The 18,630-nt window shown below is 38.5% G+C and overlaps 1 protein-coding gene across 2 annotated transcripts in view; it reads left to right on the top strand.

Moving 5' to 3' along the window:
* Nucleotides 1–18,415, top strand: part of LOC124630976 (protein tiptop-like) — a 252,303-nt gene extending 233,888 nt beyond the window's left edge. The window contains exons 4-5 of one of the 2 annotated variants that reach the window (XM_047165039.1): nucleotides 6,904–7,090; nucleotides 13,891–18,415. In XM_047165039.1, the coding sequence (XP_047020995.1) occupies nucleotides 6,904–7,090; nucleotides 13,891–16,906 (3,203 nt within the window). In that variant the 3' untranslated portion in view covers nucleotides 16,907–18,415. Of the gene's footprint in view, nucleotides 1–6,903; nucleotides 7,091–12,172; nucleotides 12,619–13,890 lie in introns of those variants that run through there. The other variant, XM_047165040.1, reaches the window with a different exon arrangement.
* Nucleotides 18,416–18,630: the final 215 nt, after the last annotated feature.

Here is an 18,630-nt window from a genome sequence, read left to right as displayed (position 1 = left end):
AGGTATTATCAAGGGTTTATAAATGCTTGTTTTTGATTATCTGTCAGTTACAAAATATTTTTATAAACTTTCAAACAACTAGGCATGTCTTCATATTTTTTCACCAAATATATTTACATAGGTTTTCTTTCCACTTTTCCCGTAACAAAACGTGAAATAGTGACAACTAACCCGTAACCGCTATGAATGCCAACAAGACGTAAGTACGTACATTAACAAGAGCTCAAATAGTTGATATACCCGGAGTCAACCCTCCCGCGCCGGAGTGACAGCGACAAATCGTTACTTGTTGCGCTCAGCTTTATATGCCCAATGTTTAGATACTGCAGTGTTATCATACATGTTTATTAATGTACCGTTTATCTATGAAATTATATTCAGATATTCTGGTGGTGACGTGGAAGCAATTACGCGTGTTTTAAAATTGGGGAAAGTTATAAATTAAAGGCTTTGATGGATTTTGTCTCGTTTGTCAGTTAACTGGTTTTTAATCGGTAAACTTGTACGTCATAAATAAAAAACAGTAATCAGAAACCTTCACTAAGCATTGAAACCTTTTGCTTACAAAAGTTTGTCATTCAAAAATACATTGAAACAAAACTAGAGACTTCAAATCGTCCAAATCTCTCTTTCAACTAACAAAAGACGATCAATAACTGGAGCACAGTTAAATCATTGCTCTACACAAGTGTAGTTCACGTTTTGCATCAAAACCGAAGTTCAGAGGGCCTGACGCAAACAAGAGTGTTACTGCGACGTCATGACAAGTAACACTTGAGCTGTGTTTGTTACTTGTTGCGTCAACGTCTGCACGCATCAGCGATGACGCGAGCGGTGGAGGGTTAGCTGTCAAATTGATGATGCTGTCTGGTTTGGGAAGTTTGGCTTTTGATGACTTTATGTATGATGAAGAATTAAATTGGTTGTTTTGTTGTAAGGTTGTGATGGTTTGTGAAAGTTGAATATACTTTTCAGCTTTTTAACAATAGCAATGATAACTATATTATTATACACATTTTGTACAAGTATGCTTCTCTTTTTTACAATTCGTGACAGGAATGAACTAAATGAACGAATGAATTATATATAACTATAACCGAAGAATACATGCTATGAAACAAAACAACATTGTGATTCAAACTTAATATTTTTCTTTGACACCACAAAATAAGCTACCAAAACAGCAACTGATAAACAATATCGACAATACATAAAGCTGCACAACTAGGTAAGTTACAACTAATAGTCGGTTATCGGTTGTTATCACGTGATCAATCATGGGCAGATGTTAGTAATCCAAAGAGTGATAACGACGCTTTTGCAATAACCAGTCACTGTTGACATACTGTTGATATGAACGTTTTATTTGCGAATTGTAGCTTTTGTGGTTAGGGCGATATTATTTAGATGTTCGTTTTATACACACTAGGTGTTGCTCGCGGATTTCCCCGTGCCTCATCCGTCACACAGACAAATTTTCTTTCTATTGGTGAAAGAATTTTCAAAATCTGTTCAGATTACACCTTAAAACGTAAAGTACAAAAGTCGATTGTCAAAAGACAAAGTGATTTGTCAATGTAAATAAGGTCTTATCACAATTAAAACGAGGTATGTGACTTTAAGGATATGTACCTATTGATTTGCTTTGCACCAGTATTTTTTTTTGTCATGCAAAGATCGAAACATATAAGCATATCCTACAATAAGGTACTGACTACTATGTGCATAATAACCACAGCTTAAAAGTGGAAATCCTGATGGTAACTTCAAACCAATAAACTAAACTTTGCCACAAATCATAACTCGGTAACCAACAGCAAGCGTACATGAAGTTCCAAAGCATTCAATCAGTCGGCGCGGTGTCGGCGCGTAATTTCCTCGCGGTCGCTCCGTTGTCCTCCCGTTGTCGTGCCGTTGTCGTGCCGTTATCGTGCCGTCTGTACAGGACAGCACAAAGAGCAAGAACTCTTTGTTGTCGAACCGATTCCGCATTGAAATTGAACGAAGTTTTCGATATTGATAGGTCAATTTTAATTTTCAATAAGTTATAGTTGCTTTGAATATTGTGTTGTTTGGTTATTAATTAGGTAGGTAACGTTATTTATGTTATTTAGTGTTTAGGACTGTTTTTATTTTAGCCTTTTTATGTGATGTATGTTTAAGTCACATACCTACAGTAATTTTGAAAGAAAAGTTTTATTATCAATAAATTATAGAATAATTAATTTTTGCACATGTTCAACAAATTAAACTAATTAAAGCAACGAGAATCGTTTAACCGTCACACGGTTCAAACAATACAAGATCTGATCGCCACATTTTCCCACAATCGCTACAATCAGCGTTCACTAATTACGAACATTGTAAAAAATAAACGCCAAAACAAAAACATCACCGATCTGTCACCGGTTCGTGCATGTTCCGATAAATCGCCTGCGCACACGCACGCACTATAAATCCTGCTTGCTTACCATCGATGGGTGATCGCGATGTTACGAATTTGTCCTTCGACTTTTGTATTAAGTGCTCCAATTATAAATGACAGGTTTAAAATTTAGTTTAAAAAAAATCGGATATTTTTTCTTCAATATCGATACTACCTAATCGGCGATGGTTTAAAACTTTGCTGTCAAAGATATGGCAACAATAAATATTTTTATTAAATCTTAATAGGTAACAACTGTCAGTAATCATCCTTTATGACAATTATCATAATATCCATACATTAATGACGAACTGATAAAGATTTTCACGGAAATCGTCAATCATTTCAGTAGGTAACTGTCAATTGTTGAGGTACCATGTTCCAAGTTTTATTTTCACTAGCGACCAACCCCGGCTTTGCACTAGTATAAGTTATATACCAAAACATTCCTCAAAAATACCGATTGGCGAAAACTCCATGATAATTCTGCAGTAGTTTTTGTGTTTAATGCGAAAAAACACGCGCTGTGTAGGACTTTGTTGCAAAATACGTAGTCCGTAGATAGATGAATAAAAGTATTAACTTTTTTACCTAAAAAAAAATATATGAAAACCTTAACGTTCGTATGTACCCATATACATGGGAACATAGCAAACTCCACAATATTTTATAATCCGCCACGCATATTGTACAATATTGATTGTTCGCAATAAGCACGTGGTATCTAGCCGGTAATTGACCACGGTCCCGGGTGTGCGCTCGTAAAATGTCAGATACCGTCCGCACGGCGTATGTTCCGATAGTCGCCACCGGGGTGAGTAGACTGATAACTGAGAATAATGTGCCGGTGGTGATAGTCCCGTGATTATAACCAGATTGGCTAAATAGACGCGAAAATATTGGAAACTATCTTGAACTATTACTTGTGGGAAGCATTTGAGATAGAAGACGGACAAGAAAGTGGTGGTAACTTTCTGATAAACATAGTAAGACAAGTGAAGTAGCGACATTCTTGAAACTATCATGGACATTTCTGAAAGAGCTTACAGTGATATAGATTCAGTTCACCACATTTACAATCTATAGCAATTGATCTTATTTTATGTATCTCTCCACAACACATAATGTTTACGTTCATTCATAGCAATTTCATTCCCATTGGTAATGTTAACACCAACCCTAGTGGTAATGTTCTTCCTTAGAAAGCAGCTTTCCAATGTACACAATTTTTCCCTACTTACAGACACGGATCAAAAGACTGAACTAAACTGTTAATTTTTTTTTGTGAGTTCATTAGCTAATAATTTAATAGTATTGTTTTCCGCTTTTTGTACACAACCTTAATTAAAAGTAAACAACTGCTTACCTTAACCTTCTAGACAAGTGGACAATAGTTTCCGCAATCAACGTGAGCTTCGATTAAAGAAAGTCATTTTTGGTACATTTCACAATCGACTTTTTTTCAATACAACTGTAACTACAAACTTTAAATGTCACAAAGTAAACTGAACTGTATTGCTTAGGGAACAGAGTACAAAATTGCAGTGTGAGTAAGAATCGACCCATTTCGTCGACAATCGATTAAAATCAAGATTCATAACGCTTTATTAAGAATCGGTTTAGTTAACTTTGTCGTTTGGGGAACAATAATTGTAATCGATAATCGGTAATCAAATCGGTTTCACGGCGATTTTGGTGAAATTGATCTATTGTTTCGTCAGAATTGTATAGTTCTTTGTGAATCTATGACGAATCGTACAAAAAAGTTCAATAGTAATTTTTACGAGTTCATCTTTGAAAATTAGAAATTTTTGAAGAGATGATAATAAAAACAGATAGGTGACCGTTAAGGAGCTTTTTATAAGTGAAATGTTCCTAAAAAGTGTGTTTCGATAAATAATTTTGAAACTCATATAAAATTTTGACAGTTATGACGATGAAATAAGAAGTGTATTCTTAAAGACTTTTGGCATATCTAGTCACAGGAATAAAGTCAAAAAGCGCCCAATTTTCCAAACTAAAAGGAACATCGAATCTAAAACCCACAGCCAATATTATTGTCACCACAAACCACCGCAAAAATCATCCCCAATCGTCCAAATCGATTCATTACTCGCCATAATTCACAGACAATGCGGCAAAGGGTAGCTTCATTAAAATTCACGTTCATAGAGCGAATCAGAGTCACCTGCAGATACCCAGCGGCCTATCACTTCCTTTGATCAATTGGCTGGCACATACGGACCGGGAATAGGGATGAACGACACCACCATCCCACTGGGAATAACGCCCCGGGACCAGTCTGCAAACAATATTTGTGCCACGCAATTAAAGTGTTGTGCCCCAACCAGCGGAAATGAAAAACCCAATCTCAGATCAATGTTCAACATCAATCAATTTGCGACTAATTTTAATACTTTCGTTTCCATAAATAAAACTCATTTACCTGATAATAATAGTAATTCTTGATAATAAAACGATTATGATGAATGATTTCTATTTTAAAATCTCCAATTTCATCATATTTTTGTTTTTTTTTACTAATACTTACTTACATATTTTATTGATAAATATTTTATTATCGAGCTCACCATTACAGTTATTGTTTTATAGGTGGTATGATTAAGCGTTATTTACTACAGTCATAACATAACAGTGACTCTAGAAAAGTTTGTCCTCCAAAACATTGTCTCATCCATACCTTATCCCTTACCTCGCAGTCCCGGGCCAGAAATCCCGGGACCCCAATCCCGGGGCTTCCAACCCAACACTAGCCACAGTGCAGACCGCCGCGGGCGTTTCGTCCGCAACCGCATCTTTGGCGTCCGGCACCGGATTGACACGTTGCGTTTTAATCAATTAGCGTACAGAAACGCGGTTCACGAGTCAATGGGCAGTGAAATAAGCGGGCCGGCCACCGCGGCGCCAATTCGGCTATCCGGTTTCAAATACGTTTTTTTCCAATGCGTTTTTCGGATGGACGATAACTTCATAATCGGTGGTTCTCTTTTTGTGGGCGCGGATTTTCGTTACGGTGAAACGGCTTTGTTTTAGATGTTAGATGGTCTTTTATGGAACTTTGATTCTCACTTTCATTATCAGTTTATAAAGTTTAGTACAAAAAATTGGATTTGGAAAAATAATGTAAACTTCTATGTAGCGTATTCGAAACATTCTCAATCTTCCATTTCAGAATCTCCTTGAAGACCCAAAAGTACCAGTATTTCTACAACAATGATTTTGTTGTTTCAATAGATAATCGTTCAATGTGTTGGAAACATCTCGTAATGCCTACTCATCATCTAAGTTCTAATTGCATCCCAAAGAACAAATAACAATGAATAGTTATTGCGTTGCTTATTGCAAAAAGTCCTGAGGATATGGTGCTGCGGAATTAACAAGCTAATGACAGTTTTCTTTATATTGCTGGAGAAGTAACCAAGGAATTAGGCAATGCGTATATAAAAAAAGATGTAGAAGTAATGAATATAACAAAAAAATAATTCATAGAACCAATGAAATCATGATCATTAAAATTAAATACCAGTGATTCGATGAGCCCTCAAAAGTTCGAAATCGCCAAGTCGTTTTGTGCAGGTTTTGCGACAGTTGGACTATAAAGAGGCAGACTGTGCTCACGTGGGCTAGACTTAGTTCGAAGCACAAGCCAAACCGATTAATATGTAGGTATCAGTGACTATCAGGACCCCTAATCCGAGTGATTAGGTTAACAACAGTCAGAACTAATATCATTCCATTGACGCCAATACAATCCTTATCGTTTATCCATCATTATTACACATCTACTAAACTGCTTAGCCAAAAAATATACCAATCATGTTCACTATCTCAATTTAATTAGGTGATGCCTTCAGCACCCGATAAAACTAAATGTAGGTATCAGTTTTATCATCATTATCGGTACCGATACGAATTATGTCAGCTGATTATTTTGATATAATTGATTTGTGACTAATATAACCAATCAATCAAGTATCGCTCACAGGGTTTTGCGCAACGAACGATGTCCCCATTACAATTGTGCTTTTCCTTGTATAATCATTTTTAATATCTATCCTATCGGCGATTATTACATTTGGATGATGGACGATCGCAATAAAGCGATACGCTGTTATCTGTTTCACTTTTAAATCAACCTAAATACGGTTTTAAAATGTCTTTATTATCATGATTAATTCGTGAGTTGGTGTTATGTTTTCAATATTAATTAGCTTCGATATTGTTTTTCGTAATAGAATTTTTCCATTTAATAACATGACGACTAGTGCGTGGATGTGCGATATGAATGCTTCATTCATTCACAATGCATCGTTTGTCAGTTTGTCATCAAGTAGATTTTCTATCGAGTGGTCAGCTTGGGGTAGGTCAACACTCAGACATTTCCAAATTGATTTTTGGATGTCAAGTCTCTTTATAAGACATTCTGAATCTAACTTTCTCTTCTCTTTTGCCCACAGAGGAAGCCAACAGTCCAGAAAGCGGAGTGAAGGAGCGTGGTGACCGGGGGGAGAGGCAGGAGGGCGGGGAGGGCGAAGCTTCAGGCTCCGCGTCCCCTGCATCCCGCACCTCCCCCGCGCCCGACGAACGAGACGACATTGAGCATAGCATACCAGCTACCTTGATACAGGATCCTAATGCTGAAAGGTGAGTTGTAAAAACTGTTCTTAATCATCTTACATGTCATGTTAGAAAGGTAGCTAGGTTTAAATTGGTCAAAATTTTCTTCGTATATCTTGTAGGTTTGTCTTAGTTATTCAAATAATCTGAAGTACTTGAAACACAGTCAAACAAAGTACAATACGCGCAGGGTCACACAATCAAGAACAATCCTTTCCATTGCCGCACCTCAAGGCTTTTATGGAAATTAAACCATCACCAACAATCTCTCGATACCAACGGTCCCATTCATAATATCATACGGCATACGCCATTGTCAACGCGGAGGTCTGCACATCACTCTATGGTGTCCACTTTAATGATCCCATTGTTTCCCCTGATCAGTTGACAATGACTGTCCACTGACAGCACTACTTAGCAAACCAATTTAAGTTTACTGCCATCATAACTCTTATTATAAAGCTCATAAAGTTCGAAGTCGAACACATTATAAGAGACTTTATTTGGTAGAGATAGCGGAGTAAAAATTTAAATGTGCGGTTGAAATGAAGCTTGTAGGAAAGCAATAAAGTTGATTTTGGAATATTTGGAGTGTAATAGTAAGTTGGCAAACATAGAAAAATGAATGGATTCGTCATTGACAGTTATAGTGGGCAGAGCAACTAAAAATGATCCGAATTTTCAAAATGACGTTCCATCAATTTTCATTTCGAAATACTTTTTAGGATTTATCGATGTTGGTAAGGATGATTGATGTGTCGTAAGTTAAGCTATAAGCCACGATAGACTTACTTGTGGCGTAAGCGCAAACTTATGGAAGATAACTTATGATTATGATTAGATAGAACACATAATTATAATTACGTCTTATTGACGTTGCTTGTCGAAACTTAGATTATATTTCAAGTCAATATGAATCACACTTTTCACCCCAAGGAGAGCAGAAATGTTAGTAAATACAACATTAATAATAGGCCCATGAAAATAATTACAATAGGTTAATTTCTTGCTGCTGTTGGTGGTCCAGAGTAATATTTCACCAAACTTTTTTAAGTCAGAGCCTAAAATCACGTCGACAAAACTTTGATTTGGGCAGGATTTTAGGAGACGTTAGAAAATTATCTGAAACCGCGAGTGGAACTGCGGGAAATAATTACTTATCTATAATGAGTGATATTCCAAAGTTTGTATCTTCAAGAAAATCTTTGCCTTCGATACCTATCGAAAAAATTGCGATACAGCAAAAAATATTAAATCCACGTGACACAGATATATCAGAAACAGATACTGTTTATCATTTATATCATGTCCTGCTTTATTTGATTACTGGATGGGACTTGTAAATTAATGATTATTGGTATTTAATAGAATATCATTTATGATTGATGCTTTTATTGTATTTGTTAATCATTGTGCGCTGATAATGACTAGAATATTGTTATCTGAGGCGGATTCGACTTTTTGTTTTAGAATTTCTGATGTAACTACGCATTTTTCTGTCATTATATTTTCTGCATTGGACATAGTTACGTGAATTTCATTTTTGGAATTAGTAACCTACACATGACCTCGTTCAAGGCTACATTCAAATTCAATATTTTCCTTTCCTCACTTTTCTTTCATCGTAACTAATCCAAGGTTTTCTTACGTTACCTTCATTTTTATATCCAATACTTAAAATATACCACACACTCTAAATGTACGAATAAAAACAAAAGAATTCATCGGATACCACAAGACGTCACATGATTTGATTAACAATAAGAATAATATCGATTATTTACTCTCAAGTCTCGATTACAAGTTGATTTATATTGTTTTGTTATGAATCGGTAATCAGATTCGACGCGTACCGAATCGATATGTAGACAGCTGCAACTCGATTAATTTCAATATTTAATTAGAAGTATTGACGTGATATATGAAAATTTCCAAAAAATATAATTTTAAATGATCGTTTATCAAATGGTTTGTGTGGTGTGGTCATATCTTATTTTAGTTTTGTGACATTAATTTTAAATATTTTTAAGGAAGAGCTGTTGTAATTCATGTAGGATAAATACATTAATTAAAATATGGAAGTTCTAGGACGTACTTGCATTTTTATTGCAGCACATAAACTTGCTTGGTTAGTGAATTTGTTGTATTCAAAAGTACTTTTTACATAAACATAAGTACCACTATTAGCGAAAATAGTTCACAACACAGTAACATTTTCACCTACCTTGCTAAGTTTAGTTGAAAACCTATTGGTGACTTATTTTTTTCATAAAACTCCTAAAAACTCCTTTTCTCACATGTAACAAAAACTATTTTTGAACTAGGTTAAAGTACATAGTTGAAAAAGTCAACCGTAATCGTTACTGATACGAACTTGAGGACATCATTACCATGTTAATTGTATTAGAAATCTTTTATTTCAAATCTTTATCTTTCGACCAGCCAGGTACAGATGCCAACATAACCAACACCTGAAAAATCGAAAAGTAATCAAATATGAACTTTATTGTTAGGGGATAAGGCGAATGAAGTTGAAGGAAAGTGCAAAGTAAAGTTTGTGGTGTAGCAAGTCTGTTCAATCAATGTCAATTAGCCTGCACTGAGGTGGCATGATCAATCATTTTGAGGTTCTAGTGCCTTGAAGTTCTATTGTTTAGATTTTAGATTTAGTTTGTGTATTCGCTAAAATGTATAAAAATATAAGTTCCGGTGGGAATGGAGTAGAAACGTCGGTTGAGGCAGTTTTGATTGAGCGTGCTGGGTTTAGATGTAGAAAATATTTATAATCACCATTAGTTTTTAATTCTTACTGCTTAACCAACCTTTGAGTGACAAAGTTCACTTCTATCGTTATACAATGTTTGTCATCCGTCGCAGATCTTTGAGATAAAGGATATAAAAGAGTTAAGTTCCTTTCTGACTGTCTCCTAGGCTTTGGGTTTAGCTGTCAATTTAGGAAGTTTTCACACGTTCTTAAAATATCAGCACCTAGCCTAACTATCAATTATTTCCCGTTCACTCTTTCAACATCATTTTCAAGCCCAAGCTCAAAAATAAAACTTAAATAATACATTTGTGTATTTCTTCTTTACTCAATAATTCTTACAAGATTCAGCGTCGTCCACACAATGTACAGAATGTCATAAAAGAGACAATATCTCCTTGAAGTCAGAGGTCAGTTTAGCCAATTGCTTTGTCATCGTAACCAGTTGTGTGCAAGTTGTGTGTCACTTGATCAAGTCTCATAAATTCAAGTTCACTATAAACAGCTGAATCTTCAACTGTTGTTTCTTTTATTCCTTTAATGGTATATTGATTTGTGCATCCTCTGTAACTGTTTTAGAAGTAATGATTTTAATTAATGAGTTTTACTGTTTTTTTTATTTGACGTTGCTATTTTTGCGTTAAGTGTTGATTCGGTTATTTTTTTGTTGTTGTTAAAATTATTATTGTTTGTATCATCTATTTGGTGGTAAAAATTAATCGGATCAATAAGATTTGAAAAGACATTGAGGCATATAGCTCTCTAGATTCCGAAGATGTTACTTTTCGAATTAGAGAAATTATGAAAGTCTGGCAAATTAATTTCGACTTCAACTATTTCAGTTCATTTGTTCTAGACAAACGGGTTATCGAAGTATTTTTTAGTAAAAGGTACTTTTTTATTTAAGATAGCATATTGGACTGCATTTTGTAAAATTGGAGGTATAATTATCGTTCTGTTATCTATGACAGTTTAGGTCTATTGAAAAATCAATCGATAGCTTTGGGGCAAAAAAATTGAAAGTAAAAGTTTCGAGTATATGTAGTTAAAAAAGATTAGTTCCAGTAAATAAAATATGATTATTATTGGTTACTGAAGGTTTTATAGAGATAAGCATTTTCTTATATTTCGATTCCAGTAAGAGGACAATAAGAAACAAACCATAAAGAAACACAACCTGAATGTGAGGTCCTTCATATTTATTCATTCTAAAATAGTTTGTTTTCCTCCTCGCCATCCGTTTCAATATTTTCTATGACCGTTTGTGCAATGTTTACTATCGAGCACACTGCAATTTTATTACCAAGTAGACATGTGTCAGTTATAAAATTCGCTTTGTTAGTGCAAAATTATTCAAACGATGTCAGGTGTCCCCCATACATCGGCCCGCACTATACACACATACACGCATAAGCCGCTCTGTCCTAATTCCTACACATCAGAACGACCACAGTCTAAAATACATCCCACTAACATTTTTATCATCTGTCGTTACATGTAGAAAAATAGCCTAGAATTCTTTTGTTTATGTCACAACCCACTCGGGGTTATTTTAGTTTGTCGCAGGAGAGAGACGGAGCTAGTTGTCACATAAATACTTGTGATTGATTGACCCGCAGCTCACTAATGCTCATAGGAAGCAATAAACAGCTGTGCGATTCTCTTGTTAAAAACTTCATAAAACTTCTGGGGTTTGTAACAGCGTTCTGTCAAATCACTATAACAGTTGTTTAGATCGGATTCAGTGATAACATTTAGTTTGAGATCGTTCAATGATAATAAAACAGTATTATGGCTGTAAAACGTACCCATAGTACATAAGTTTCCGGATTAACGGAACGTAGTTTCTTTGCTTTGTTAATTTATTTATCTAGACGACATACTGTCAATGTGGCTCACCGGCTGACGTTTATAGTACTGCCATTCGGAAGTTCCTAACGTTTCCTTGCGTAAAAATAAAATAAACATGAGAAAATATTTTCCCTTTGTCAAACCAGGAAATCTGTTCGTGATACGCGTAAATCCGTCCGCGTCCCCTGTCTGTCCGTGAGTCGTTAAAAGGACTCGTCTCGGCGTTTTGTTAACGCGCCATTTCCTTGTCAACGCCGTCAACCCTGTTCGGGTAATCTTCTTTAAGCCCCGAGACTTCAATATAGTACGGTGAGCGAGCTTCATCTTTGCTTACTCCACCTACGTTAATGGAATTCCGTAAACAATCTCGTTAAAAAGTTATTGCGCCTATTGGCCATCAAGGATCGTCTGTACATTTTTCATTGGTGTTACGACTGTGAGTCAGCTATGCTGAGTAGCTCCGCGGTGTCAGTCGCCTGTCATCGGAACGATCGCCCGTCACTGCACGTCCACCTCGCGCATCGCACGCACGCTTGCATTACGCAGCGCCACCCCTCGAAGCGGGATACCGATAGCGGTCTCTGTCTCTCGCGTGGCCAGCCCCGTTGCGGCGGCACCTGTCTCTGTCTAGCGAGGGGCGTGCGGGGCGGGGGCGCTGCAGGCGGGTCGTAAATCACGCGGCGTCTCATTCCACGCGGGACCGCCGCCGCCGCCGCAGGCACCGCGCACTTCCCTCCCGACCGCCGGCATCGCGGCGCGTCTTTCGCGACGTGTTTACATTTTCAACTATTTTTGGGGGGTCTCAATTGTTGTCTAGTAACAAAGTGTTATCAATTGTAACAGTGTTGTATTGATGGATCCGCGAGTTTTTCACCGTTACCAGTTTGGAGTACTTTGAAAACATTACGTCTAAAATGATTGTCGAGCCCGACCACGTGAGGTACGTTTTCTATTTGTTCAAGTGTTTTATTGTTTTTGTGTAATTCATCATTTTTCATATTGTTTTCACGTTTACTTATTGACTTTTACATTGAATATGTATTTTGACTCCTCCACTTCTCGACTTTCAACTTAGAATTTTCGTCGATTGGTGTTATGTTATGTTACGTTGTGTTCACTTCTTCTATTACAACACTGATAAAGTGATCTTCTATCGCATTTTTTTATATAATTTTAGTAAATACAAAGCAGTTTTTGTTTACTTATTTCAACAAAATAATTTATCTGCAGATGAGAGAGACTTCTAACATTTTCGAGAGAGTATTCTTTATATTTATCATAAGTTGGAAGGAAAGCTCGTATTTTTATCAGAATTCGACTCTTTGTAGAATATATTAGAATTCAAAGATTTAAAAGCCTAGATTATATCGTGATTTATTGGTCTTTATCGATAACATTCGATCCTTATATGGTTAATGGGTTCCACGAAATGAAAATATTGTATTTATTGACAGTATTTTTATGAGTCATAGATTCTGTTTCTTGACATCTACTATTTTTCCGTTATTATGGACCTCAAATATCTATATTTATTTTTTTGTATACTTTAGTTTGTCATAAATAATCGCTAACCTGTGTCGTCTGCCATTGTGTTCATCTTGTTTATCAAATTCTGAGTCAATCGCAATTCTCTGAATGATTGTATCAAATATTATTGATTCAACATTTTAATATATTCTATGCATCGAACGTGATTGTTAAATTTTATAGCTGTCATTAATGTGACTTCTTTGATATCCAGTTGATTATTCATGTCTCGAGACTTGACCTATTTGTACCCAATTTACCTAAGATTTATATTTATGTCGTATTTCATCAATGTTTTTTTCCTTTTGTATCGAAGACATTAAATATAATGTCAGTACGTCAACTCCGTCAACTAATGCTTTTTTTGACCGAACTGTTATCATTAAAAATTAACAAAAAACAGAAACCTCGACCCACAAGGACATCCAAACAACGAGCTATAAAGTTTTTTTTGATCGACATAAACCCATTAGTGAGACTATTTGCTATTCATGATCGAGCTATTAATTTATTAAAAATGGCCATTAAATAGAAAAAAAATCTAGCATTTATTTTGTATACCATCTATTTTCAAATGTCAATAACCAGTTTAAGATGGCTATAGAGCTGAGACAGTGGCGGCAATTTTCGCTAATTGAATTAAGTAAATTGAAAATCTAACGTGATGTTATTGTTTTGTGTACAGGGAGAGCCCGAGGTGTCTGTCGCGAGAGTCGTCGGGCGCGCCGCGCTGTCCCTCCAATGACTCGGTGTACTCGAGCCGCAGCGGCGCGGGGCTGCCCCTGCCGGCCGCGCTCACCGCCGCCCTGCCCGCCGCGCTCCTGCCCCCGCACTCCGCCGCAGTCGCCGCCTACCTCGGCGCCGCAGCAGCCGCAGCCGCCCAGCAGCGCCTCCTCATGTCCTGCCAGGAGGACATGACTGACTCCGAAAGAGGTGACGCCGTACTCGACTTCAGCACGAAACGCAGCGAATCGCCGCACGATGACGAAGAAAACGACGACGCCGTCAATCTCAGTAAGAATGAGAATGGTCCACTAGACCTGTCTGTAGGGACAAGAAAACGTGGCCCTGAGGACTCGCCATCGCCTGTCCCATCTAGAAAAAGTTCTAGGCCTTCTGAGTTTAAACACTCTCCTTCCCCTTGGTCCACGCCCGTAGCGCCGCACCTGCCATATTTCGCGGCTGCGGTCGCTGCAGCTAGTCTGTCACCTAAGGGAGGCGTTCCATCTGATTGGAACGGCAAGCTAAAACATGGAGGTCCGACACCCAGCGACGCCACAAAAGCTTTGGAAAAGATGAGCGAGTTGAGTAGGTTAGGCGGTGAGGAATTATTCCGATCAGTACAAAGTGCTGCGTTAGGTGCTGGTCTAGCTCCTAACGCGGCCGCGCGTCACTCAGCCTGGCAATCCCACTGGTTGAATAAAGGCGCCGACCAAACTAAAGATGTCCTTAAATGCGTGTGGTGTAAGAAGAGTTTTAACTCACTCGCTGACTTGACAGTGCACATGAAAGAAGCTAAGCACTGTGGGGTCAATGTGCCCGTGCCACCGTCTTCAGGGGCTCCTATTCCGCCCTCTCTTCAGCCACCGTCTAGTTCACCATCCACACCGTCTCACAACTCCTGCTCTTCGAGCGGTTCTTCTAAACCGAGCCAGAATGACTTAAACATGCTCATCAAAGAGAACATGCCAATTCCTAGAAAACTAGTTCGCGGCCAAGATGTGTGGTTAGGCAAAGGCGCAGAGCAAACTAGACAAATATTGAAATGTATGTGGTGTGCAGAAAGCTTCCGCTCACTCGCTGAAATGACAAGCCATATGCAGCGAACTCAGCACTATACCAACATCATATCCCAGGAACAGATCATTTCCTGGAAATCTTCCGATGACGCCAATAAGGGAGGGTCCAACTCCAGTGGTGGGCCGGGTGCTAACAACGCGGCACCGCCCACCACTGGTACCAGTAGTCATGTTAGTGCTGTATTAACTTGTAAAGTTTGCGACCAAGCATTTAGTTCCTTGAAAGAGTTGAGTAATCATATGGTTAAAAATTCTCACTATAAAGAACATATTATGCGATCTATAACTGAAAGTGGAGGCAGGAGACGTCAGACGCGTGAAAAGCGAAAGAAGTCGCTGCCTGTTAGAAAACTACTTGAATTAGAGAGAGCACAGCACGAATTCAAAAACGGTGAAGGAAATGGTGTACCCATGGGTAAACCAATCAGAGATTTTGGTGCTGGAAGCCGAATCACCTGCGAAAAATGTGGTGACAAAATCGAGACTGCAGTATTCGTCGAGCACATACGACAATGTATTGGCGCGCCGATGTCAAATAGCCAAAGGAACTTTTTGAAGAGCGCGCTGTTATCTAACAACATCATCCCACCTGATGTCCCTGGCCACATCACACCCACCGGCCGGGACGGGCGTAAGAGCATCAATGAGGAGCTGCCGTCTCCCGGCTCTGCTCACCATCGCTCCCCATCCTCCGTGAACGATTCCTCCCCGAGTTCCAAAGACCCAAACGCGAGTAATGAAAAAAGCTCGTCGCCTTCGGTTCTCAATGCCATAGAACAATTGATAGAAAAGAGTTTCGATACCCGATCGCGGCACACCGTGCCTGGCATGCCTGGCGGCGCCTCACATGCACCTATCGGGTCTAGCATCCTAAAGAGATTAGGCATAGATGAGAGCGTAGACTATACCAAACCACTGGTAGATCCACAAACTATGAATATGTTGAGGAATTACCATCACCAGCAAGGATACGGGCGGCGCGAGCGCAGCGGGAGCGAGTCCAGCTCCATGTCCGAGCGAGGCGGCAGTAGAGTAGAATCCTTGACTCCCGATAGGAAACTAGACACGTATCACATGACTCCTCGCACTACGCCTGATACGCGCGGTTCTCAAACTCCAGCTTCCGAGGATCGTCCGACTGAAGTGCGAATAAAGAGAGAGGTCGAGGAAGAGGAACGCGAAAACGGGGTCGATTTGAGCAGCCAGCCAGTGCGAGTGAAGACTGAAGTAGATGAAGATGAAGAACCACCGCGGCCGAGCAGCACTGCTGAGGAGGACGTGAAGCCTGTTGTGGCCAAGCGCGAGAGCGAGGGACCCAGTCCCGCTGCTAGCCCACGCAGCCCAGCCAGCGACCGCTCTGGTAACACTCCTGGCGCTGAACGAAAGCCAGCATCCAGCCTGGGTGCTCTGTCCTCTATGTTCGATAACCTAGCTGGGGGTGGATCTTCTGGCGAACCGAGCTCGTCGCGTCGCGGCGGTAGTCACCCTTTAGCGGCGCTGCAGAAGCTCTGCGACAAGACAGAATCTAATCCCTCCCGAGCGCCGGCCCCCGCGCCCTCGCCCGCCGGCCCGCCAAGCATCCTCACCTTCAGCTGGGCGTGCAACGACGCTGTCGTCACCGACTCCATCATGAAGTGCGCTCTGTGCGACACGCCTTTCATATCCAAGGGCGCGTATCGGCACCACCTGTCGAAAATGCACTTCGTGAAGGACGGCGCGCTGCCGGAGCCGGTGCCTCTGAAAGCGCCAGCCGGGGCGGCCTCCCCGGGGCACAAGGCGGGCTCCACGGCCGCGTCGCCGCAGGACCCGCGCAGCCCCTCGCAGTCGTTCGACGAGAGCCCGCACTCCAAGTTCCTCAAGTACACGGAACTGGCCAAGCAGCTCTCCAGTAAGTACGTGTAGGCTGCACTCAGCCGGCAGTTGTGATCATACCATATCTTGCTACGTTAAACCTTGCTAGAGTTAGGTCGCAGCCGCGACGCTAAGTATTTCGAAACTCTTTGCCAATTTAATTATTTAGGTAATTATTGTTAGATTTCACCGCATAGATCGGTTAGTGTAATAAATTAATAGCGACTTAAGTATACGCCAAACGTCTTACGTTCGTTTTAGGTATTAAGAGAATATTTTCAAAATATTGCCTTTAGGTGATCGGTTGTTGTAAGGGCGCCAGAGCCCGTGGCTTATCTTCCACACTACGTTATAATTCCATTTCGATAAATGTAAATATAAGTCACATTAAGTCATAAAAAATACGATTCGATCTCTTTTGTAAATGTATATTTTTTGCTAATTAATTCTTTGAAAAAGGTAAATCGTGGAAATTAATTTTCGTTGATTGCAATTCGCCTTCGCATGTGATTCGTCTATCGTATTAGTCGCGTAGTGGCGTTGACTTTCAGTATTTTAACAGAAAATTCGTTGCAATATCATTTTTTGTGTTACTTAATTTTTTTTGTAAATCAGAGTTAGGGTTAACGTGTTTAGTTTATGTATATTTTGATGATTTTCTTGTTTTTGGTGAATTTAAGAGATCCGTCGATGCGTATAATCTCGGAGATTCAATCTCATTCGTTTCTGTTCGTATTGTACATACAATTCGACATAGAATGCAATATAACAATCTCCTTAGTGTAAATTTTGCTATAGGTATGGTCTCCACGCGAGGATGCTATTTATTATTTAGTGATAAGTACATAGTATTAGGTAAACTACATCTGTGAACAATTGTATACCAATATACCAGCGCATTAATCGGTTGAACAATCAACCTATATTTAAAAGTGATACATATACATTTTTTTTCGTTGAAAGGAATGATAACATTCGTATACGTTTAGAACATAAAGGTATACCAGATATATCTTCCAATTTGTAACTACAGATATACGACGATGTATATACGGCACTTGAGAGTCAAGAACCTCTTTTATATTTAATAAAAATATTGTAAACTGTCTAATGTAAGTTTCAGACGATATCAACTAAAATCTTTGATTGTGAACTGAATATTCGTGACGTGAATTCCATTTACCCCCTGATGTATACGACATTTCTAATGGAATATACAATTTTAAAATTATTATTTCGAATTTTATTTTTTGATGTTTTAATAAATTATACATTATATTTTTCAAAGTTACGAATATTCAGCTAATGATGATTAAAATCGATTAAAATTTGAAATCGTAAAAATCTATCATTTTAACGATAATAATGAAACATACGACAAATATTATGTATACGCTAGCTCTGATGAGAGATTTTTGCTCATTCTTAAGAAAAAAAAGTAAAAAAACGTGGTGTTGAAATATTGATTTTACCAAATTTAATAATCTTATTTAATATTTTATGTTGTATTTCAAAATGCAATTAAAAGCTCAAAGAAATATATATGTTACATACTTTAAATTGTTATTTTATTTGAATATACCCTGTACCATAACACAATCAAACCTAGCAGAATATCCTGCTAACACCAAACACACAAACAATCGACAATTGTCGACCATGACCTACCATACCAAAAACTATATCCATACCTATATTGAAAACAGGCTTAAATTGAATCTGAAAATATTATGAAAAATGTAAGTTTAATACACGGGTGGAGATAATATTATTTT

The sequence above is a fragment of the Helicoverpa zea genome, chromosome 6, assembly GCF_022581195.2.
Source record: "Helicoverpa zea isolate HzStark_Cry1AcR chromosome 6, ilHelZeax1.1, whole genome shotgun sequence".
NCBI classification, from domain to species: domain Eukaryota; kingdom Metazoa; phylum Arthropoda; class Insecta; order Lepidoptera; family Noctuidae; genus Helicoverpa; species Helicoverpa zea.
The sequence above is the reverse complement of the archived record's forward strand: the minus strand, read 5'-3'. Positions and strand labels throughout refer to the sequence as shown.